We start from the raw sequence: 26,399 nt of genomic DNA on the forward strand, positions 1-26,399 counted from the left end.
TCCATACGGGTATGAGACTGTTAAAACACGATAGATCTTTTCCAAAACGGACAAATATACGGAAATATTTTGAAAAACGACAGATATGACTTCATACTGCCGATATACCTTCGATTCGACCCTATATAAAGCGTTAACGAGACGTTATGTGATATTATTCATTTGCCGTGTTTGAAAACGAAAATTTGTCAAGTCAATTGAGGAGTACACTTTGTATACGCGGTTCTTGTCCCGCGAGATACCTCTCCTTGCGGTCTAGTGGCAGAGCGTTCGACACTCGTTATGCAGGACCCGGGTTCGAATCCCATATTTTTGTAACTTTTAATTTTTTTTTATCACATGCTACTTATAAATATGTCAATATTATGAATCTAGTTAAACGTTCATTTGTTAACAACACGTCTTTAAATAAATGTATGCTTTTTAAAACTATAATGTACAGCATTCTGAATAATAATACTATGAAATGAAAATAGAGAGAGAAGAATACTAAAAGTCTCACTTCCGTCGTGCGTAGGCTTGCCACACACTGTATTTTTTTTTAAATAATGCTTCATATGATTTATTCAGTTTTCCCTCTCTTGATTTAAACGCGGATTGAGATTGCAGTTGCTAAACCTAGTTAACATTGCATATTAAAATTAATTAACTTGTCTTTATTTCATGAAAATTCTTGAGTTTTTCATTAAGTGAAATTTTTAACAAACTCGTTGAACTAATGTTTACTAGACTAGACGAGCTTTGATTGCCATCTTTCTTTTAAGATATTCAACGTAAAATTACTGAAATACAGCTTGAAAACAACAATACTATAACTATATAGGTTGTTGAGTCTAATATAATAAATATTTCATTATTCAATAATTAAGACTTTAAATAAATTAACGAATTAAATAAATAACTTAAAAGGATCGACATGTTTAGAGAGTAATGATTTTTCGTCGGGATAAACGTACAATAAAATTGGAAAATAGATACATAAGTAAAGACAAGTAAGTACGTGTGGATAACGACATGTGAGCGGTGTGCTAACACATTTATGAAAAACTTTTATAAATTAACATCTAGGTATCAATGCGAAAATAAATTTAATAGATGACTTTTCAAAAAATAATTTTACTTTAATTATATTCATTTGACCATTCACACTTTTTCCAATTTCAAAATTGCATAGCTATGTAATTGTAAGCCCATATTATGAATTTCCCATATCCTCCATTAATCAAGCATCCCTACGACTACAAATCATAGAGGATACACCATCACATGATTACGCAAAAAAATAGTGTAAAACGTGCCTTGGTCACGTGCAATCAGAAGGATCACGATCAACAGAACAGCAGCAATGGCTGACTCAAAAATCATGCCCATAAAATGAATAATTAACTACAGATGAGGGGGAGAGACGACACAGGAGAGGAAACGGGACCAACGAGACGGGCACTTGAGTATGGAGAACTCCTCACTTTAGCGCGGAGAAGCGTGGACTTCCGGTGCGAGTCTTTTTTAATACTTATTACCTAGGTATGTTAATTGTTTAACCTTTTATATCAAAATAATTAGTCGTTTAATGAATGTGATTGGCAAAGTCAGAATATGTATTATTATTCAATTACGTTGGGTGCTCTGGACTCTAACATTCAAATTTCTAGAAGTTTTACCTGGTTAAATAGTTATTGAAGACGTTTCAAATTGTATTAGTTGTTTATCTCACGTCATATTAATTTGGAATCGTCGGTGGTAAGTGAGAATTTAATTTACTACACATTGTACAACTTCCTCCTCTGGGATTAAGTTTCCTCATTGAACAGCCGCCAGCCTGCAATGCATTTACTTCAGTAATATAATAAGTAGTTCACATTATACTAATTATTGCTGGGAGTCAAATAATTTACCGACTAATTATTGTGATGTTAAATTTTCGATGAGGGGATTAAATTTGTTTGCGTTAGTACGGGTCTTTCACAAAATTTGAATAATCCTTCAAATTTCAAAGTAAATTTTCCGGTTCTACGAATGTTCTACTCCAGTTCTGTGAAGCAACTGGCCTAAAATGAAATAATAACAGAACAGCAATAGGACTTTCACAGAACGTGCAAATTAACTGTGAAATTGGATGAATTGTTCAAATTCTGTGAAACACCCCGTCCTTAGTCTCTGAACTTTTAAGCATTTGAGAAATGACGTGCATAACTGCATATGGGGAAACTTTTTTGAAATATGTCATACTACACGTGTACAGGTCAGCAAAATAATACGTACGAAATTTAGCAATTGGACATTTACATGTTTATATATTATTTTGTATGTTTTATTTAGGTATAAAATTTTAAAAGTTTCATTGCAACCCGGACGTTTATTGACATTCAATAAACATAATCTTATGAAAGTAGGTACATACGTTACCCGCATTACTAGGCGATGTCTATTCTTAAGCCTGGTACACACGCAAAGCTCACATCAACAGATAATATAAAGCACAATAGCGCTCGCCATACAATCCCATACAGACCCGACACACGTAAAAAGATAACGCGCTATAAGTGTGGTTCTGAACTTCGCTAACCGAATTTATTTTACGTAACCGCTCCCGACGCGATATTTGAAAAGTTATGCGTCCCCCTCTCCTTTTACGGCGGCGCATTTTAATTACGGAGCTACAAACTAAGTTCCGTGTTCCCTTTGACAGCCATGACATAAGCAGCCTAATAATGCATTTCTTATTTATTATGTTAGCTCATATCGTCATGTGTGCTAGTAAATTTAGAAACATAAAAGACGTGCTCAAGCTGTCAGTAAGTAACGTTGTCACTTTGACAGATGAAAGTATGTTCCTCGGCCGCTCTCGAATTCAACTGACCCACTCTCCTACCATAGGAAGAAATATTTGATAGCGTCGTGTGTCGGTAGAAAAGATGATGCGCTGTACATTAACTTTTGATGTGAGCTTTGCGTGTGTACCACGCTTTACACGAGTAACAAAAACCGTTGTGGCTTAATAAATTGTAAAATAAAAAAATAAAAATTTCATAAATTAAGATATTATACAAGAATTTCACAAAAGTTTAAGAAATACAGAAATGAAACTGAAATAAGTACATGAAAGTACTTACAATAATTAATGATTTCAAAAATGTAAACAATGTGGTAGGTTTTTTTTATACCAGCAAATCTTACACGTGTTGTAGCAGTTATAATTGCAACCCCGGTAATTTGAATGTTGACTCCAATAGTTACTGATACTGGATGTTGACTTCATCAACAACACTTTGCTTCAGCGAGAGAGTAGCCGCTCGTATGAAAGGAATGAGAGCAGCGGCAAGGCAGTGCTCAGCGGACAAGCCACAGTGGAAGTGAATCTTCAGTTGAAACGTAAAAGGTATCTAGTTGCTTTGTACTGGTTATCTTAATTCTAGTTATAATTACTCCTACTGTGATGTCAATCATATGACACACATGGCGCCCGACTAACTCTTGGAGATTAGTATAATGTCACATGTGAAGAAGTAAATGCTTTGCAATTTATTATCAACTTACAAGGATTATTGGAACCTTATTCACACCCTTAAGCAGATTCATTTAATAAAATTTAGAGTCTTGGTTATGAAGTGTATTAGTTTTTAAAAACACGAGTATGTTTCAATTGGTAATAAGAGCATTTCATCTTTTTATTTAATTCCCACAGATGCGTAGTAAAATATGAAGGAAATAGGTAAAAACGTTACATTGTATTGTTTTGAAATATTTTCCGTTCCGGGGTTCAAAATGAAAGAGGTAAGGTTTAGTTAGTGTCAAAGGGTTTAGGTCAATGTGTCCAGGAATGACGGACGTATGAATCCATCCCTCTCACTGCAGTGCAAGACAGAGTATGGCTGGAGATGTCAAAGGGTCTATCGAGCCTGCCGGCCACGCAGCTTGTGGACAGACGGATCAACTGCTAAGACCTGAGAAAACTTCACCCAATGAACCCGGGCAACCCTGAAAATCACCAAACGTACTTGGGGTGAAATAGTTGTTGGCTATCCGAGAAAAGTTCCCCGGATGGCGGAACATATACCCGCCTCCAAAATTGTACTAACCTTTGTTATGAAGCACAGATTTTAGAAATTAAGTATAACAGGCAAGGCACTTTTTATATTTCTTAGGCCTTTATCTGGATTTGGACATCTTTCAGACTTCTATTATTTTATCGAATTTTCGCGGCTACTACCATTCGAAGTCAGCAGTTCTCCTTAGACCCCAATCCATCTCATACTAAGGAACCTCGGTTTCATGGACACTAATCGACAATAGTGGAATTTCAAACGTCATCCTACCCAGATTTTGAGGTGAATAGATATTTACTGATCCCTTAAAAAAAATTAGGGTTCATTAATATTAGGTAACATCACACGTAGTTTTATCAAATAAACAATTCAAATTTAGTAAGTAAAACATGATAATAAAATTACAAACTCAAATATCTCCTCTGATCACGTAAGCCGTAAAACGATAAAGTTATTAAAAAAATATTAAATTAAAAGCTCACGCGAAAGCAATTATTTTGCTGGCTGTTTACTGACCTGTGGCCAGCCGTGGGAAGCATTAACTCTGTAAGTTGTACACTTTACACTGGTGGAAAAAACAAATTAGAATTTGTTGATTAATACACCCTGTATCCCTTATCTTTTTATGTCTCCCTTATCCGATTACGTCCGTTTCACCCGGCGACCCCTGAAAACCGGACTCACATATGAAACGTTCATTTGTAACAAGAGACATTTTATTCTATTTATTAAATATTTTTGACTGTTTTTAGGTTGATTTAGGATTTATTTATGACGTGATCTTTATTTATTTGGGGTAGAACTAAAAAAAAATATTTGTATTATAATATGGTCGCTTTCATCGATTAAAATCGAGAGAAGACTAGTTAAACTGCTCTTCTTACTGAGAAACTTACTTACAAAGTACCTACTTTTCGTAATTAAAATCGTGAGAAGACAAGTTAAACTGCTCTTCTTACTAAGAAACTTACTTACAAAGTACCTACTTTTCGTAATTAAAATCGTGAGAAGACTAGTTAAACTGCTCTTTTTACTAAGAAACTTACTTACAAAGTACCTACTTTTCGTAATTAAAATCGTGAGAAGACTAGTTAAACTGCTCTTCTTACTAAGAAACTTACTTACAAAGTACCTTCTTTTCGTAATTAAAATCGTGAGAAGACTAGTTAATCTGCTCTTCTTACTAAGAAACTTACTTACAAAGTACCTACTGTTCATTATTAAAATCGAGAGAAGACTAGTTAAACTACTCTTCTTACTGATAAACCAACTTACAAAGTACCTGCTGTTCATAATTGTTATTTCCTAAAGCCAATTACTTTATTTCAAATCATAATATCCACCGTGTGTAAACCATAATTTATTCTTCTTCATAATGTAACGCAAAGCACCAAACAACGACACTACTACATACATATAAAAAGAGGCACTGTTGAAAGCCACCTGCATTGTGGAAGACATTCGGAATGTATAGCTGAACACTGAGTACTGAGCATTGAGCATTGACCCTTTTGTCAATTAAATCAATAAAATAACAAAGCAAACAATAAATATGCAATCGTCTATTGTCAAAAAATGTTTTATTATTATTATTAAGTTGCTGTCCATACCATTTCTAACTTTCTTTTCCTTATAATTTAACCATTTGTTTTTATTCTCATGGAGCCATATTTATTTGTAACTACATCCAGTGTTTTGTCTAGAATCTTCCGAACAATCTGGTTTTAGGCATTGGTATTGTTTATTCATTGACAATATAACACATATAATAACAACATTAAGTAGACCACTATTTATGGTTGAATTGTCTATCTTTATTTCGTTAATAACGCTAACGCTAACCCCTCTGTTCGTTATATTTATTGACTTGATCCGAATTGGCCAATGCCCAAGTACATAAAGTATTGTATTGTCTTAGCTTACAAATACGTAGGTGATTATTGTCCCACCCTCGGCAAATGTTTGGCTAAGTCAATATTGTTACCCTTAATATTTTCGGAGTAAATAAATACGTTTCGCACAGCGACAAAACCATTCGGTAGAATTGTCTTACGAAATATGTACAAACGTTTTTATTTAGTTACACTTTTGGATTGTTTGGTAAAATGGATTTTTTTAGAAAATTTTCAATGCCAAAACAGAAGCTTTAACTCCATCTAATTATATATAAAATTTTATTCAGCCTTCATTATTTCGGAGTCTACGGGACGGGACGTTGAACTGAATGAGCCGCAACGAATCAGATGTGTCAGTAATACTGTTGATAATTTTGAATATGCAAATCAGATCAGAGTCCTTTCTACGTTTTTCCAAAAAAGAAATGTTTGAAATTTGTTCAATTTAATAATATGTGTACTCGCCTCTTTCAAGCCACAACCTCCAAGCAATTCCTCATAGGAAGCGATGCTGTACGGATTCGATGTGACAAATGTTGACAGCATAGAAAGGAGATCAAATGACACTAGCATATTCAAGGTGAGGGCGAACCAATGAGCGGTGTAGAGTTTTAAGTGTACTTATGTGTCTAATGTCTGAGGTTATTCTATGAATGAAGCCGAGTAGTTGTGATTTGTTTACGATGTTATTTATGTGATCACGGAAAGAAAGTTTGCAGTCTATTAATAGTGATAAATGCATGGTGTACCACAGTAAATCATATAAAATGCAGCAGTTTTTGCACAGAGTTAAGAAAAATCCATCAGAATATTTTAGTTTACACCATTTGGTGTTATGTTGGTGTTAGTAAACATCTATAAATTTCTTCATTTCACAAATACAAACAACGACATCTTTTCAAAATGGGATTCAGCTGATAGCGAATAACTATGCCAATTCGTGAAGTATAAGAAACTAAAAATAATGTAAATCTAGCTAAAATTCAACGTGTTCTGCTTTTCGGGGAATTTTTATTGTAAACTTAATATCAAAAACATTTGCGTATTTATATAATTAATTTTGCATACGACGTACGACGCATGGGAGTATAAAGTTAGTATCCGGAACGTGAGTTGTTACAGTAATACACATTGGGTAGGTAGACTTGTTGTTTTCTTACTAGGTAACTAATTGAAACAAAGTCAAACACCTTTATTCTCACGGGTTTCAAAGAAATGTTCCACTAGCCGCTACACAAGTTAGTTTCTTGACAAAAACAAACAATCTAACCGTTTTTATTATTTATTTTGATCATTCAAAACCTTTCGTACCGTGAATTTCGTATGTATTTGAAAATACGTACATACACCCTATCTAGAGCAGATAAAAATAGGTGGTTTTCATTTTGCAATTGCTAGCAGAACCGACTTTGAATTCAATTTTAGCTACTTGTTCAGGTGGTAGACAATTTTATAATTTAAAATGTGATTTTTGTATTTAGTCTCGACCTAATTTTTTCTCTCAATATTTTTGAATGTATGTTTTGAAAGTATGTTTTCATTGTTTAATTTTATAAAATAATATGTTTTAAAATAATAAAACATTACATTTTTCTAAACTATGATTTATCATACACTGTATGTGAAACAAACTCTGAAACTTAATGTTCTTTCAAATGAAAGTACCTAGTAAATAATTTCTGAAGTACTGACAAATAAAAATAAAATAAAAATATTAAGCACACTAAAAAAAATAATCTACCTTTACTAATTATCATCAAGCATCAAATAATGATATGTTCTACCACCACCAGTATTAATGCGCAACTAAAAGGGTTATTACAATAATGAGAATAGTTTTCGAAAATAACAACACATGTTACGAACATTACTAATCCGTTCCAAAGCAAAAAAATAATTATTGATCACAAAGTTATTGCTTTTTGATATAACATGAATTTAATGTGGATGGGTGAATTTCGAGTCAAAGCAAAATGGCATACAGACCACTATACTAGCTTCTACCGGAGCTCAGTTTTATTCAAATTTTAAAAAAATTCCAAAACATTGTGGTCAGCATACTGAAGTAATTTTTCCCCGGATTTGACCAGTGTGGGATTTCACAAGATTTAATTTCTTAACACAAATAATTGCATTTGGAATAAGTTAGTGACTTTCCTCTTTGAGTACGTGTGCAGCTCAATCCAAGCTAGTTTCAATAACTTCTTCAGCTTGCATCATATTCGAACATACGAGAATATGAAACTCGTCGGGCACGAACGGAACACCCGTTCACAGTAGTTGATGTTGGCTTCATGAGAACGGATCGGCTCGCATGTTTTGTGTAAGAAGAGCTGACGGCTTCTATTTTTTCCTCCTTTATGTAATCTGGGCCTCTTCAGTTAATAAATCCTTCCTACATTAACCCACACTTCAACCTCAAAACTCTGTCAATGGGTAGTTATATAATTCTCCTGCCTTTAGGTACACTGCACCTACAGTGATGTGTCGAATTAATTAAAAGTAAATAAAAAATTCCGGAAAGAAACCATTCAAGTTTTCTGAAGGCTTATTCGCTTTCTTATAAAAAATATATATTTAAGCCATTCGGATATTTGTGATCATAATTATACTATTTATTAGAAAAAGGGTTTTTTGGATATTTCATTTTGATAATAATAATAATGATGGATGACTTGTATAGCGCCGTTTTTGTGCAAAAACACCTCAAGGGCGCTGTACAAACTTATATTACATTTCTACAGTGATCTATGTTATTACTTAACTATTTATGGAGAAAATATACAGTACAATACTTACCTGGTAGGTCACTTGAGATTAAAACTTAATTAACTTTATCTAATTGTTTATTGGCGAAATTTAGATTACAGGATTTAGGACTTAATTGAAAAAATGAATATAACTGGACTTTCTCTTAGGATTGGTATATTTAAATTAAGGGTACGACAGCTTAAAAAGGTAAGTTTTTAGTTTAGACCTGAATTCTGTTGGACTTGTTATGGATCTTAGTTCCGGAGGGAGTTTATTCCAAGCCTTCGGCCCAGATACTCCGAAAGTGCGATCACCAAACTTAGTATTTGGTTTGCGCATAGGTTCTATCAGTCTGCCTACAGCTGCTGATGTTGCTGATCTAAGAGTTGACTGCCTCAGACCAGTGTTTTCCGGGAAGCATAGTTCAGAGATGTAGGGTGGGGGCATTTCATTGATGGATTTAAACACCATCCAGGACAGTTTGTACTGGATTCTTTCAGGGCACTTGAGCCAGTGAAGGTTACGAAGGTGTTCTGAAATGTGCGAATATTTTGAAACCCCGGTTATGAGCCGTGCTGCTGCATTAAACACTGATATAATAGGAAGGAGTATGAAATGAAAACATTTTGTTACCCTTAATAGCTTCTCATTCCATAGCAAATTAAATTTCGTAGTGGTGCCAAACCATCCGTTAAATCAGATATTAAATCAGAAATTCAATAAGTCCCGCCCCGTCCCCTGAATATCATGTAGCAAGCATCCCGTCCGCCCCGTGTCCGCTGTCCGCTGCCGGTCCCAGGAGGTGTTGCGGACCTAACGGCATGTAAGGGCGGGTAATGACCCTCGTAGTTAAACCGTATTCCTTAGGGGTCGATACGGGACAACTGTTATACGGACCTTAATATCCGTGTAACGGACGACATCACATTTATACTATTCACTTGGCTGCTTTGAGAGCGCTAACTAAAATATTTCCACGAACGGGTAATGTCATTCAAATATTAGAACCTGATAATTAATAAATAAACGTATCATTGAAGAAGAAGATAATACACGGTCTCAACTCCAAATTGAACCCAGGACTACTGTCTTATCGCTTTGACAGTCTACTAGTTGTAATTTATAAATAATATACTTGTCGACTCGATGTTATATTAACTATACCTTTAACCGAACAAATCACAAACATTTAAATATAGTAAGTATTCCATTTAAATAAATATCCGAGACACTATCTAGGTTAAAACCAACTCTTTAGAACTTTGTTAACATTCAAAAAGATAGCTGCCGTAAATATAGGAAAAATTAGTTGCAAGATAATATTGTTAATTCTGAATTTGAAATATGAGATCCACAAAAATGACATATAATAATAAGGTTCCAATGGTTGACTGGTTAAAGACGTTGTCCCGGTTTGCTATTTTCGATTCTCAGTTGAGTTTATATTTTTATTTTTCCGTGTTTTGTTGTGTTCGTTTAGATATATTAGTATTATCTTCTTCTTAAATGATATATTACATTGATTGGTATAACCTTCAAAAAGTTATTAAAGAAAATTGAACAAATAAATAATAATGTGCAGTGGTGACTATTTTCTGGGTACTTTATTAACGATTGTAATCGAGTTGCAAATCAGAAACTATTCGTACATAAATGTTAAATTTACATTTCGCCCAATATATTTTCTATTTATAATGTTGCTCAAAATTATTAAACTTATTGTGTATTATCCGTATTCATTTTACCTACAGGAGGCTTAGCAAAAAGATAGTACTAACGTTTCTACGTGTGTGACATATCTGAATACAATATAGTACCAACGTGTCTACGTGAGTGACATCTTTGAATACAATATTAACGCGTGTTTCTGTGTGAAATATCTGAATACAATATTAAATTGTCTACGTGTGCGACATTCCTTAATACAAGATTAACGTGTCTATGTGAGTGACATCTCTGAATACAATATTAACGTATATAGGTGTGTGACATCTCTGAATACAATCTTAACGTATATAGGTGTGTGACATCTCTGAATAAAATATTAACTTGTCTACGTGTGTGACATTCCTGAATACAATATCAAAGTGTCAACGTGTGTGACATCTCCGAATACAATATCAAAGTGTCTACGTGTGCGACATCTCTGAATATAATATTAACTATTTTGATTATTGATATTTTACTAAATTTTCACATGAAATATAAGCAAAGTAATAAATATAAATAAAACTTGAAACAGAACAAGACGCAGAAAAATAAAAAAGGTAACGGTCTCAACTACGAATCGAACCCCAGATCTCTGTCTTAACGGGACAAGGCCTCTAATCACTCCACCATTGGGACTTAATTATGTAGTCATTTTTGTCGATTTCATATTTCAAATTCAGAATTAACAAAACTATTTGAACTAATTTTTCCCATATATTGGGTTGTTGGATTTTATGTTTCGTTTAGATTTATTAGTATTATCTTCTTCTTTAATGATGTATTTTATTGTTGGGTATAACCGTAAAAGTTATAAAAAGAAAAATTATCTAAAAAAAAACTATTTTAAAACCATAAACTATTAGTGACACTCTTCATTATTTGTGTAATTCAAAATGAACTACAAAGTATACATGAAAAAAGCAATCACCAATCCAATTTCAATATCTAGAATGTTGTTGATTTGTCGCCGCGCCGGCATCTTTTTACTACGGACCGTCACAAATCATCTACTATTCCTTGCATGGAAATAAAGAAACAGATTTCTGTACTTTGCATCTGAAAAGAACAAGAATAATCCGGGTTATAACTCACAATATCTGCACTGCAATAGCCATCGATCTTACAAGAAGCTATCGCTGAACTATTAGTTTGAAGCTCGGGATGACAGAATCACGCCCTTCCATTAAGCTCCGCTTCCAAAAAGCGCTGAAGAAATTCTTCGCTTTATTATGCTTCTCGGGTAACTCATTTTGTGCAGGAACTCGACATAGACAACCAAAGGAATTTCTGCATTTACTATCGAATCAAACTTTACTGCAAAACTTTACAGCTTGAAATGACGAGAAAAATATTATTGGTTAACTCTTGATTTACCCGGTGACTTCATAGTACATACACAATTTACCTGGTGGTATCCCCAGGACTCCTGGAAATAAAATCGTTAATTTAACATGAAATAAAACATTTTTTCAAATGAAATGCTATTTAAATTTGTTTATTTTATATTTGGTTTTACAATGGCATAGGTTTTTACTTAAAATTATAGAATCACGGCCTTTTATTAAGGAACTTCTAGAATATAGCACTTCTTGTAGCAAAATTACGAGACCTCACTTCTAGTCTCAACATTTCGAAAACAAAATAATTTTTCAAACAAATTTTTAAAGCAATATAACAAAAACATAATCAATCACCAACGTGCAAGACCATCCAGTCACGGTTGGTGACACAGTGGTTGCTTATTTTTTTTGTACAGCCAAGGCACAGAGGCTTAGAACAACTATGGCAAATATACACAGTTTTACTTTTTAGACGCGGTGGACACAGGTGACAATACCTTCTCTTATTCCGGGAAAAAAATACCGTAATTAGGCTAAAACTGCAACATTCATACCCTGGTGGAGTCACACGGACTCCACTAGCGAGATTACTCACCTACCGGAGCCACGCACATCGACGTCCGCTTTACCTTGCGTATGGCGCGTCACTGCGTGAAGGTAGAAGGTACTGGAACGCGCAATTTGTAATTCCAAAAACGAACGGTTTTATGAGCGCTGAAAGTTTTCAATGGAGTCCCAGGGACCTTCCAGGTAAATCAAGGGTTTTGTTAATTATAAACTTACATACAAAGACGCATTTTTGTAACAGAATCCTATATATTTAAACCGGTTCCATGCTAACTCAACACAGTGACTATTCAACACACATCTGAAAAGTGATATAAAGTCATTAAAAACGACGAAAAAAATAAATTTTAACCTAACCTAACCTAACCTACTTAACCCAGTTAGTAAAGTTTTTGTTTCATCGCTGTCCATGACTTTATATAACTTTTTAAAGATGTGATGAATTATAGATGATCCAGAAGTTTCAATTATTCCTATTATATATATGTGAGCGAGTTACACTACTTATAAGGAAAATAGAATAACATTTTACAATGTCATTAATGTCATTCTATTTTCTTTATAATTAGTGTAACTCGCTCACCAAGCACAAGAACCAGATTCTTCTTTGGTGAGATATATATTTTGTACCGATATGTAATTTATATCCACTGTACCCACTTATATCTTATTGAATAAAATGAAAAAAAAAATTAATGATAAAGAAATTTTTATTTACTTCTAGACTCGTAATAACTTGTTTACGTAAATAATAGACGATATAATTTTGTAAGTGAAGTTAAATAATTTTCGATTTATCGAATCTACTTAGGATGAGTGGAGTATTGACAGAGTAAAAAAATATTGATTAATTTATAAATATATCTAATATCAAATTCATGCATTTTTTTGATATATCGTGTAATATCGGTTGTGGATTTTTGTCTGTGAGTGATTAAAACTCTGTTTCTATGAACTCAGATTTGTTTAGAATTTATATGCCATGTTCATAATTGGAACTGACCGTTTTAAGAGTTCTGACAAGCGATAAAGTACCTACGTGCAATTTAATATTATTTATCAGATATTTATTTTAAAATTTTATATTTGCAATGCGTTGTTTAAATTTACTAGGATTAATCTTGACAAGTAATGTCTGATTTCGTGATTTCTCAAGGGTCTGCTCTAGTGTAGTATATTATATATGATAGTAAGTCTTTCCGGGAAGTAGGTGGGTACTGTGGGCAGGTTTGCAACAGACTTGAAAGCTAATAAGAATGATGGAAGAAGGTGAACATTGAATGCAGTAGTCACTAATAATAAATTCCTCACAGGATTTCAGGTGAACAGTCCGCAACTAGTACTGATATAAAGCCTGATTCATGGGTAGAAGTGGAAATTGCAAAGGAACGACGAAAGTAACTAGGAATGAAGCAAAGGAAGTAGACTGAATGCACTAGAAATGTGATCCTGACTATCAGGAGAATAATTTGTTACACGTGACAAGCACAAGGACGAAAAATAGAAGAAATTCGTGGAACATAGTAGTCATGGCACAAAGAGTAATTCTCCATCTACCGATCATAAAATAAAAAAAAAAAATAAAATGTTTTTGCCAACCACGGATAAGATTACTTTTGCAGTCAGAGCTGTCACTTCGGCATGTCGACTTTATTTGATTGATCAATGCGTAAATATTGATTTTGTTTTCATAGAACATTAAATACCGACAAAAGATTTCCGATTTTATTACGACAGAGTAAGCAAATCCATCAAACATAAACTTGACAGCAGGGTAAATCTGGATTGTCGGAAGAAAGTTAAGAAAACTATTTTAATACAGGTGCAGCTGCAAATCATTAATGTATCGTACCTATTATAAGTAGAAGTATATTGTACGCATAACTATTTAATTATTACGCCATTGGATGTGACGTCACACCAGCTTTACCTCATTTATTTTATGGAAGGTATTACTTTTTGTAAATACCCGCTTTTGAATAAGATTCAACACATTTATTTTACAAAATTTTAAACATGGTATAGTTAATATAATTTTTAAACATTTATGAATATGGATTTTTTAAAGCACCGAAGTTTGTAATCATTCCGTGAACTGAAATCGTATAAACAAAGTTTTTGGTTTTGAGAAGATTTGGCAATTTATAATTTTTATTTTTATCTGAAAGAACAAATTAACATTATCTGATAATGTCTTTGAAAGCTTAAATGATAACGAAAACAGTACATATAAAATAATAACATTACACTTTTTAATCTCGATGTGAACTCTCTCAGCTCTCTGCTGAAAAATCATATTTCCAGTAAAAAAAAAATAGCTCTTCGTTAAAAAAAAAACATTTCCAACACAATTCTAAGGTTCTAGAGGGTCTCCAAATACCAGCAAATTACACATATCAACAATCCCTCCAATCCTAGAGCAAAGAAGACACCTCTTTTACAGGAGCGCAGAGCGTGGAGGGCGGAAGAGCAGAGGCGGTTGGGGATAGGCACTAGATAGAGGACGCTCTTTGAGAGCGGGATCGTCGACGTGGCGGCTGTCAAGTTTCCGGCTAATGACACAACTCGCTAAGTACCGCTCCCGAACATCGCAGTAATTAATTGATGGCGTAAATATCCTAAATAATGTTAAACTACGCTAACCGACCTACATTTATCATTCACTCTCATGTAACATGAAACGTTGGTACATAAAGTTGACAAACAAATATGCCTTTACTGGCAAAGGTAGTACAAACTGGTATTCATTGGCAATAGAACTTATTACACGCATGTCTATGTGTAGACCATTTTTTTCATCTTTGTACTGTTAATAAGATGTTTTCATGCATCATTTTTATATTTTAGGAAATGCGTAGTAGCTACCCGTGTTTCATTTCCACGTAATGATATATTAAATATAAAAATATTTACGTCCATATATATGTGTACTATAAATAGTCTACATTTATGGAAAACGGTAAATTAAAAGGGATTAACCTACACTTTGATATTAAGAAACTGTTAAAAATTGGGGATGATCCTTTTTGAATAAAAACTGGTTTTCTTGATACCACTTTACATTTATTTCAAACTGTTGAAACAGGTACAATATTTATAAAGAAACTGTGCGAATAACACTGCTACGATCGCTCTGACTTATGAGCTTGTTTATTATCGAGTTATTGTTGAGAAAAGAACGAAAAAACACATAATGCGAGCCTTTTTAAAGACTTCAAAACCCACTACATGTAAATAAAACACTTGTCATTGTGATGTCTAGCAGTAAAAATGAAACCTGCTATACCGACCAAATTGACACTATTTTCTAAGCAAGGACTCACACCATTTTGGTTAAACGTAGTAACTTCAAATTTCTAGACTACAGATGTCGGTAGCCTGCAAAATTGAACATATTGCCAGGGGGCGGGATTCAAAAATTGCACTAAATTTTTGAATGATAATCTATTTAAAAATAAACTATAACCCAAACAGAATAAACTAAAAATTCTTAATCTAAATATACCGCAAAAATACTAACAAAATAATTTAAAATAGCAGAAATTAACAAAATAAAACCCCCTTTTTTTATGCCCTACTGGTAAACTTATAAATTTAACTGTATAAATGCTGTTGAATTACTCTATTAATTAACTAAAAATAACTAGAAAATTATTAATCCTATTAAATAACCAAAAAAAAATTCAAAAATGACTAAATTACACACGTCTGCATACTAATTTTTACATATTTAAATAGTTCAATAACACAAATAATATAGTTTACACTGAACACAACACAATTATTGTTCCTTTTTTTTTCTTCTTTCTTCTCAGGTCTTCTGCTTGATCCATCCAAGGTGGAGTCGAGAAGATAAGCATCATAGTGTAATGTACATAATCAATCCTTGGTAAGGTCCGGGACGTCAATTACAGGTTTAGTGTCTGAATCCAGGGGCATCAGACATATCTTTGTGATGGGCCTCACAAAGACTCCTTGAGGTGTTTTTAGGGTAACAACTCGTACTACTCCATCCGCTCCAGGGTGTGTATGCAGAATTCGGGCCATTTTCCATAAAGGTGGAGGTAAATGATCTTCCTTTAAAATCACCAGATCGTCTTTTTGCAGTGCCCGTTGAGTGCTGGTCTGCCATTTAGTTCTCTTTTGTAGTTCCATCAGGTAATCTTGCTTCCATCTAGACCAAAAAGATTGAATTAGCGAACTGATCCTCTGATATTGAGTTAGTCTGTTGTCCGGTATCGCCCGGACGTCTCTCTCAGGAATGATACAGGATTCAGTGCCTATAAGGAAATGGTTTGGGGTAAGAGGTTGGTAATCATGGATGTCGTCGGATAAGGAAGTTAATGGACGGGAGTTCAAACAGGCCTCAATCTGACAAATTAAGGTATATAAGAGTTCAAATGTTAATGAAGAATTGTTAGTGATTCTATATAAATGGAATTTTGCTGATTTTACTGCTGCTTCCCACAAACCTCCCTGATTAGGGGCTCGAGGGGTTATGAACTTCCACTCAATACCTCTGTTCACTAAATAATTTTGAATATTGTCGTTGTTTTCCCTCAAGCTGGTGTACAGCTCTTTGAGTCTGCTGCTAGCTCCTTTAAAATTACTAGCATTGTCGGAAAAGATCTTTTCAGGTTGTCCCCTACGGGATATAAACCTTTTTAAGCTGTTCAAAAAAGCATTGCTAGATAAATCCGAAACTAATTCCAAGTGAACGGCCTTGGTTGAGAAGCAAATAAAGATACATAAATACGATTTTGCGAGGGAAGCCTTCCTCAGCGTCCCACTTTTAATTAGAATTGGTCCGGCGTAATCTATTCCGGTGATAGCGAAAGGACGACTCGGCGTAATTCTTTCGGGTGGCAAATTTCCCATGATTTGATGACCGGTTCGGGGACGACATCTAAAACATACAACACATTTATGTAATATCTTTTTAATAGTATTTTTACCAAAGATGGGCCAAAATTTTAATCGTATTTCAGCTAACAAAGCTTGAGGTCCTGCGTGTAGGTTTACATAATGGTAGTGACGTATTATCAATTCAGTTAGCTTATGTTTAGCCGGCAAGATAACTGGGTGTTTTTGTTGGTAAGATAAATGTGTAGCCAAATTCAACCTACCGCCTACATATATTAGACCATCATGTAAGAAGGGATTAAGAGATTTTAAATTACTTTTCTTGTTGACGATGCCATGGTTTTTTAATTCTTTCAATTCCTTTTGAAAGGCGTGTATTTGAGCTGATCTCAATAGACATTTCAAGCTTGATTCCAATTCAGCCACACTTAAATTGTCTGAAATTTTACCCTTAACACTTCTGCAGTTATTGACAAATCGCAATACATACGCAGTAACTCTTTTCAATTTAATAAATGATGAGAATTTTTCAAATATCTCCCATTCTTGAATATCTGTGGATAATAGAATATTTTTGCCTTTGAGTTCAGGAGGGTTTGAACACGAAATATTTGATATAGGCCAAGCGTTGACTCCCTCGGTCAACCAACTTGGTCCATTCCACCATATTGCAGAATTTATCAATTTATCTGTAGTGGTTCCTCTTGAAAGTATATCTGCTGCATTGTCGGCTGATGATACATGTCTCCATAGATCTGGATCACTAAGTTCTTGTATTTCGGCTACTCGGTTTGCAACGAAAGTAGCCCATCTCGTAGGTTGACCTTTCAGCCAGCACAACGTTATCATGGAGTCACACCAATAATGTGTGTCGATCTCCACTATATTTAACGCTTGTTTTACGTTTTTAATTAATTTAGCCAGTAGCACAGCACTACAAAGCTCCAACTTGGGCAGGGAAATACACTTCAATGGCGCCACTCTTGATTTGGACGTTATTAAATGTGAATGCCGCTTACCGACATGGTCCACCGACACCATGTAAACGCAGGCTCCGTAAGCTTTCTCAGATGAGTCGCAAAAACCGTGTAGTTGTAGATATGTAGATTGCCTGCAAATAATTTTTCTTGGTATTTTCAACACATTTAGTTGAATTAATTCTTGAAGGTAGGACCTCCAGGGTGCTAATATTTCATTAGGCAATGGATCATCCCACGCTGCTTTAGACTGCCATAACTTCTGCATTATCAATTTGGCTACAACTATAATCGGTCCTAGAAGACCTAATGGATCGAAGGTTGATGCGATGCAAGATAATATCTGTCTTTTACTCTCGGTTCGACTTGATGGTTTCATTATTACATAAGAAAAATAATCAGATTCATTATTCCATATTAATCCTAATATTTTCTCAGTCTTTGGATTGTCAGTAATAATTTTTTCAGAATTGCCTGATTCGGCAATCTTAGCTTGGCCCGACTCGGCTGACAACTCCAAGACATTGGACCTCCATTTCCTCAAGGTCATCCCCGCAGACAAAAAGATGTTGATTAATTGCTCTTTTAACTCTCTACAGGATTCCATGTCATCTCCTCCGGTTAACAAGTCATCCATATAGAAGTCATTTTCTATGACCTGACTAGCTCTAGGAAAATTTATATTGTTATCCATACCAATTTGCCGTAGACTTCTAGTGGCTAAGAAAGAGGAAGGCCCCAGACCATATGTGACTGTCTTCAGACGGTAATGCTTGAGCACCTCCTGCGGCGACTCGCGCCACACTATCTTCTGCAGGTCACGGTCCGCTTCACACACGTTAATCTGGCGGTACATCTTCTCGATGTCAGCCGTCAGTACTACTTGATGTTTCCTGAAATGCAATAGTTGGGTGTATAAGTCCTTTTGTATAACAGGTCCTGTCATCAAGGCGTCATTGAGAGAAATTCCATTTGAAGTTTTGGCGGAGCCGTCAAAAACGACCCTCACTTTAGTAGTAGTGCTTGATTCTTTTATTACAGCGTGATGAGGTAAAAAATAGGATTCACGATCCCCCTTTGACTGGTCACACACCTCCATATGACCTAATTCCTCATATTCACGCATGAATTGTATATATTGTGTCTTCAATTCGGGATTTGACACAAATTTTCTTTCTATATTTTTAAATCTTTTTTCAGCAGTGAGCAATGAACTTCCCAGCTGATCAATGCATGCTCGACGCGGTAAACTTACTACGTATCTACCGTCGTCTTGTCTAGTATGAGTACTAGCAAAACTGGCTTCACAAGCCTTTTCTTCATGATTTAGAATCTTAGTGGGATTAATCTCCTCCAATTTCCAAAATTTTTCTATTTGGTGACTTATTTTATTTATAGATAAATTACAACAATCTGATACAGGCCTTTGCTTTGGGTACATGTGGATTGGTCCTGATATGATCCATCCCAGTTGCGTACGTTGAAGTGTTGGTCCCGATTCGAGTTTCAATCTATCGTTGGTTAGGATTTCCCAAAAGCTCTCCGCGCCCAACAGGATGTCGATGGGTGCAGCTATATTGAAGTTCGGGTCAGCTAGCTCCAATCCTCGTGGTAACTTGAAGTCTTTTTTCGCCATTGTCACTTGTGGCAAATTTGTTGTAATCTCCTGTAAAATCAGACATGATATTTCACTTTTATAATCAGTATGAAGCGAATTCATCTCCACTGAAATTCTCTTTTTTATGTGAGTGATGTTATTATGGATCCCAGAAACGGGTTTGTTTATCAATTCACATGGTAAATTTAATTTATTAGCAAATTCTGCTCTCATAAAATTTGACTGGGCCCCTGAATCAATCAGAATGCGGGCTTTAAAAATTTTATTGTTACTACCCACAACTCCTATGTTGGCAGTTGACAATAATATTATTTTTTCTGCTTTATCCGATGCAGAAAAATTCGATACTGAAACCTCGTTATCAGCATCCATATTGGAGGCCTCCCGCAGAGGTACCTCATTGTGTAGTAAGGTGTTGTGATTATCTTTGCCACAACGCCTGCAAGAAAAGGTTGCCTTGCAACTCTGTGCCTGGTGACCCACCTTTAAACATTTAAAACAAGCTTGGATTGATTTCGTAGCATCAATCCTCTCATGTAATTTTAATTTCAGAAATTTTTTACAATAATAAATATGGTGACCTTTCTCGTTACAATAAATGCAGTTGTTAGCCTTTACCGCTAAAAATACTGATGAATCTTTTTTGCAATTATTGTTGCCTAGTTGTGTTTTATGTAAGCTAGAAAATTTTTTCTCAGAAGCGTTCATCAGTTCCAATACTTGGGCTCTAGCAGATAAACATTTTAAGAATTCCTTTAACGTCGGTAATTCGTCTTGTAATATATATTGTTCCCAATTTTTTCGGGTAGCTGTGTCTAATTTATTTGATATTATATAAATAACCAATGGATCCCATTGATCTACCTTGACCCCGATATTTTGTAATGCCTTTAAACTAACGTTTGTTTCATCAATTAGATACCTCAATGCTACAGGCTCTTCTTGTTTCATGTCTTTTAATGAAAATAGAGCTTGGATGTGTTTATGAACGGTAGTTCTTAAATTTGCATAACGTTCATTTAATAATTCCCAAGCGGAAATGTAATTTAATTCAGAAATTTCTAGATTAGCAATTATCTTTAATGCGTTTCCCTTTAAAGTTGATTGCAAATAAAAGAATTTTTGTACGTTGCTTAAATTACTATTGCTATGGACTAAAGTCTTGAAGGTTTCGACGAAATTAACCCAATTTTTCTGATCGCCATGAAATTCCCGTAATTGGAGGTTGGGTAGTTTAATTTCCACCTTACTTTGATCGACGGATTCGATCGCGCCTTTGGCCGTTGCCAAAACTGAGAAATATTGGTTTTCGAAAGCTTCTCGTTGACTATAATTTTCAATTTCGTCTGAATCCGGTAACATTTCAATTTTCTGTTGAACTGCTTCGAATTCATCTAACAATGATTTCACCCGCTCATATCTTAATTTAATTTCATTTACCGACAATGCATTTAAGGAATCCGCGAATCGGGTTAGTTTTCCTTTGATTACGCCGCGTTTGTTTATTAATGACTTCATATTTTCCATTTTTAATTATATTTTGTTAATATCGGTTGACAATTATTTTATTTTAGCAAACACCCGTTTGAAAGAATACCACGACAATCTTGACAATACTATTTGAGAACACTATTCAATAATATTATATTCTTATTTTCAAGTGGGTAGTGATTTTATTTATAATATTGACTCTATTTAAGATTAATCTCGTTTAAATTACATGAGACCTGAATAAACATAAAATGGATGATAGGAAGGAAAGCACTGAATACTTATCTCAGATTTGCGATGTGGTCCACTTTCCTTAATGATTTCCAGTTTCAATCAATTTTGTATCCTTTTGGCTGCTGGTTCTTTGTTTTTTTTTTTACATACAATCTCCTGATCGTAATCCGGTTGAAGGATCAAATGTTAAAAAATGGGGATGATCCTTTTTGAATAAAAACTGGTTTTCTTGATACCACTTTACATTTATTTCAAACTATTGAAACAGGTACAATATTTATAAGGAAACTGTGCGAATAACACTGCTACGATCGCTCTGACTTATGAGCTTGTTTATTATCGAGTTATTGTTGAGAAAAGAACGAAAAAACACATAATGCGAGCCTTTTTAAAGACTTCAAAACCCACTACATGTAAATAAAACACTTGTCATTGTGATGTCTAGCAGTAAAAATGAAACCTGCTATACCGACCAAATTGACACTATTTTCTAAGCAAGGACTCACACCATTTTGGTTAAACGTAGTAACTTCAAATTTCTAGACTACAGATGTCGGTAGCCTGCAAAATTGAACAGAAACTCCAGTCCCTTTTTCAACAATAATGTACTTCTAACTTAAATATCAGTATATTTATTATTTGTATAGTTAGTTTGAATACTTAAAATAATCTTCAAAGTTACAATTGTTCAGGTGTTCCGAAATCGCACCAAATCTATGGACGTGACCAGTGACGTCACTAGTCTCAAAAGCCTACTTTTTTTTCAACCGGCGCTGCATTTTGAAACTTTTTTATTCTGTCACGTCTGATGAGCATGGACCCTTGTCAATCACCAGGGCTATGATGGGGCTAAGGCAAGGAGGTAGAATGTGTGAAAACATTGAAGAACCTTGAACATGTTGTCATGTCTGAGGGTGTTTGGAGAGTCCGCCAGCGGTGAAATCCGTGAAATCCGTATGAGTTAGCTCCGGGTAGAGAATCGTGGGAAGGAGTGCGCGAGGCCATTTTCAATTAACCAGCATCCATTGAACGTTTGCGCTCAACGTTGAACGATTAACGCAATCCAGTGTAGTCTCCAAGGAATTACACTTCAAAAACACTCACCAATAAAACCATTTTTTGAAAATGATTGTATATTTTAATCTCACCAAACAACAACACTCGAACAAAGAACAGGCCGACCTCTCTCGGGAGTCAAAACGTTTGTTTTATGTTTGGTTAGGCTACACGGAAAGTCTCTATCCTTCAACATTTCAATCTCACCGAACAACAACACTCGAACAAAGAACAGGCCGATCTCTCGCAGGAGTCAAAACGTTTGTTTTATGTTTGGTTAGTTTACACGGAAAGTCTGTATCCTTTAACATTTCAATATCACCGAACAACAACACTCGAACAAAGAACAGGCCGATCTCACGCAGGAATCAAAACGTTTGTTTTATGTTTGGTTAGTCTACACGGAAAGTTTGTATCCTCCAACATTTCAATCTCACCAAACAACACTCGAACAAAGAACCGGCTGATCTCGCGCAGGAGTTAAAACGTTTGTTTTATGTTTGGTTAGTTTACACGGAAATTCTGTATCCTTCATTCTCCGAAGGATCGGTTCATAGTATCCGCGTGCTCTTTTTCATTTTTTTCAATATCAATTTGTTTGGCAAAACGCAACGCACACCGCGTAATCGTCCTCTCCCGTATTGTCACCCCGACCTTCCTACCCGCGCTATTGAGCCCGCTCGTCCAACCGATCGCAGGGCAGCCACCCGAAAAAACTCTCAACAAAACAATAATCGGGCACTACCCTGGCAATCCAAGCTTGCACAATTCTTTAACGTTACAATTCTTAAGATTTATATAATATATACAAACTTTCACACTCATTCCACACATCAGATATACCCGCATCTACTAACAAAATGGTAACTTTAAATAGATCACTTGGTAAAAATACGAGACTGGAGCACTTTAGCGAGAAACGGAGTGTTGCACTTGGTGCGAGGCCAGATAATGTCAAGCGTTTATTTTTCGATTGTTGGATTTCATTCTAAAATATATTTAAAAATGGAATTGTTGCAGTTCGTAATTTCTAATTCAACCTACCTGATACAGAAACATTCAAAGCAAGAAGTACATTGTTATTGATGTTGCTAGGTTTCAATATTAAATTCGCGTTTATACGTTTTTGGCTGAAGTTTTAGCAATCATTTCTGGCAAAGTAAAGGAATTTACTTATTTATTTATTTATTTATTTTGGGAACATAAACAGTCTTAGTAATATAATGTACATAAGAGAATAACAAAAAATAGACCAATTATTAATGTTCACAGATATATATAGAAACATAAAACTAACCTGTAAACGATAAACCTATAATATGCCTACCATAAACAGCAATACATAAAAGTGATTTTAACTATACTTAAATAGACTTGGGTTGGAACGGGAAAGGGGAGGAGAGGGATGAGGAAAAGTTGACACGCAAGTAATATTAAAATATTAGGTACAATCATTTTAACAGTGGTTAATATGAGTTAGAATGTGATACAATGAAATTCTGTAGTGATAGTAACTAGCAGTGAATATGTCAGCACGAGTGTCTATATTTGCAAATTTATTATTATAGTAGTTACATGTCCTTTGCATAAATTCATTTTGGTTGGAATTGGTATTGCATCTATCAATGTAGAAAAGGGTATTTTGTCTGCTGTATCGAATTGGCGCATGGAAATTTATTTTGTTCAGCAACTCCGGGCAGTCAACTTTAGAGTTAATAATTTTATACAAGAGCATCTGATCAGCGACAATCCTCCTGTTGAGTAGTTTCGTGATTCGAAAATGTTTCTCGATTTCGTCGTAAGAGTTGTATATGTTAAATGATTTAAAATTGAGGAATTTGATAAATCGTTCCTGAACTCTTTCTAACCTGTTAACATAAACAATATAGCGCGGGTTCCAAACCGGTGAACAGTACTCCAGGTGAGGACGAACATGTGAATTGTAGAGAGTCAGATATGTCTTAGTATTTTTGAAAAATTTGCATGTTCTCAGTACAAAACCTAGACTTTTTGATGCTTTGGTGACAATGTTATCAACGTGTTTATCAAAGGTAAGTTTAGAGTCCAAGAAAACCCCAAGATCACGCACATAGTCTTTCTTTGTTAAAATCGATCCAGAAATGGTGTAATCATGCAGTGTTTTCACACGGTTACGTGTGAATGTGACTTTGCAACATTTAGAAATATTGATAGAAAGCTTATTTCTGAGAAAGTAATCCGTCAGTCGATCAAGATCTGCTTGTAAACGCGCAGAACAGTCCGGGGAGCTTATAGGAAGGTATATCTTCATATCGTCAGCAAATAGTAAAATTTGAGCGTTGTGAAAACATGTCGTAATATCATTAATATAAATAGAGAAAAGCAAAGGACCCAAAATGGACCCCTGAGGCACACCGGAAGTAATGATTTTCCAGACCGAGGAAAATCCACCCACTGTCACAGCCTGGGACCTGTTTGTTACGTATGAGGATAATCAACGAAGGAGATCTCCATGAATACCATGATTAGCAAGTTTTCTAAGCAGAATGTTGTGGTTGATCTTGTCAAAAGCCTTGCTATAGTCGGTATAGATTGTATCAACTTGCACACGTTTATCCATGGAGGCAGACAAGAAGTTTGTAAAAGTTATAAGATTAGTAGCAACAGAGCGACCTGCAAAGAATCCATGCTGAAATTCGTTGATCGAATTCTTTACCACAGGGAATAACTGGTCATAGACTATGTTTTCGAACACCTTTGAAAAAATGCAAAGCTTGGAAATGGGTCTATAATTATCTGCTTCACACTTAGTTCCCGATTTATGAATTGGTGTGATGTAGGCTCTTTTCCATATATCTGGAAATGTACCAGTCTTGATCGATATATTAAACAGTATTGATAGCGGGAGTGACAAATGATTTGCGCACTCGGTAATGAACTCGGTAATGAATTCTTGCATAAAAGTACACGGTCTACTCTGATCTCGGAACAAGCATTTTAACTAGATTTATCGTTCTATTATATCTTAATGTTGTTTGGAGTGCTATGCATTGGGTTTTATAACATTGTATGCATTAAAGTCCGAAAATTTTCGTTTTACATTCACTTTACTTGAATTTTAGAAAGAAATTTCAAACTTCTGCCGTAAAACTGAATTCCTAGAACTGTCCCCTTTTCTTTTCATTACTTTTAAATATGATGTTAGCGATTCAATAGATAATGAAACTATAAACGTACAATGGGACAATACGTATCAACTAAAAACACAATAAAAATCTATGAATTCTATTCTGATTTAAATGATGTTTGCTTACTTTCGTCAGGTTAAAACGACAGTATTGTGTCCCATTTGTTTCTGGAGACTCATTAGAGAAATGCGCTTAGAATTAAAGTAGGTATTTAACTTTATAATTACGTCTGATATAAAAGTTTTTTTCTTCATATTTTTAAATTTAACTTAATCTCTATAAAGGCTACGATGGAACGATAACTTTTTTGTAGAAAGGTACTTCTTAAAATTATTTAAAGTCAGATTGAACGAACAAAAAAAAAATCTTTAGAACAAAGGGCGGCGCGGGGGGCGTCAGGGTCAAATAACCCCCTATAAATATGATTTAAGATTTTCACGGCCAAAAGTATTTTTGTTATTTGTTTTTGGGGTGTTATGCAGTGTTGCGCTTACTCCTTCTTTAGCCAACGTTTCGGACAGCATTGCAGTGTCCATCATCAGGGCAGATGTGTTATTTGTTCAAAATGGTAGATGTGTTATTTGTTCAAGATGGACACTGCAATGCTGTCCGAAACGTTGGCTAAAGAAGGAGTTAGCGCAACACGGCATAACACCCCAAAAACAAATAACAAAAAAAAACCCC

The 26,399-nt window shown here is 34.8% G+C and overlaps 2 protein-coding genes across 2 annotated transcripts in view; both read right to left on the reverse strand.

Annotated features, from left to right (window-relative positions):
• LOC149427052 (uncharacterized) overlaps window positions 1-26,399 on the reverse strand; it is a 421,382-nt gene that overhangs the window by 165,115 nt on the left and 229,868 nt on the right. The gene's annotated exons all lie outside the window — the stretch shown is intronic.
• On the reverse strand, window positions 15,894-19,879 carry LOC149427053 (uncharacterized). Its single transcript, XM_089634854.1, has 2 exons — window positions 18,846-19,879; window positions 15,894-16,483 (listed from the first exon to the last, which is right to left on the reverse strand). Exons 1-2 carry the CDS (start codon window positions 19,867-19,869, stop codon window positions 16,464-16,466), a joined length of 1,044 nt encoding a protein of 347 aa, XP_089490980.1. The 5' UTR covers window positions 19,870-19,879; the 3' UTR covers window positions 15,894-16,463.

This window comes from Hesperophylax consimilis, chromosome 1, assembly GCF_061612785.1.
Source record: "Hesperophylax consimilis isolate HC1 chromosome 1, BYU_Hcon_1.0, whole genome shotgun sequence".
Taxonomy (NCBI): Eukaryota; Metazoa; Arthropoda; class Insecta; order Trichoptera; family Limnephilidae; genus Hesperophylax; species Hesperophylax consimilis.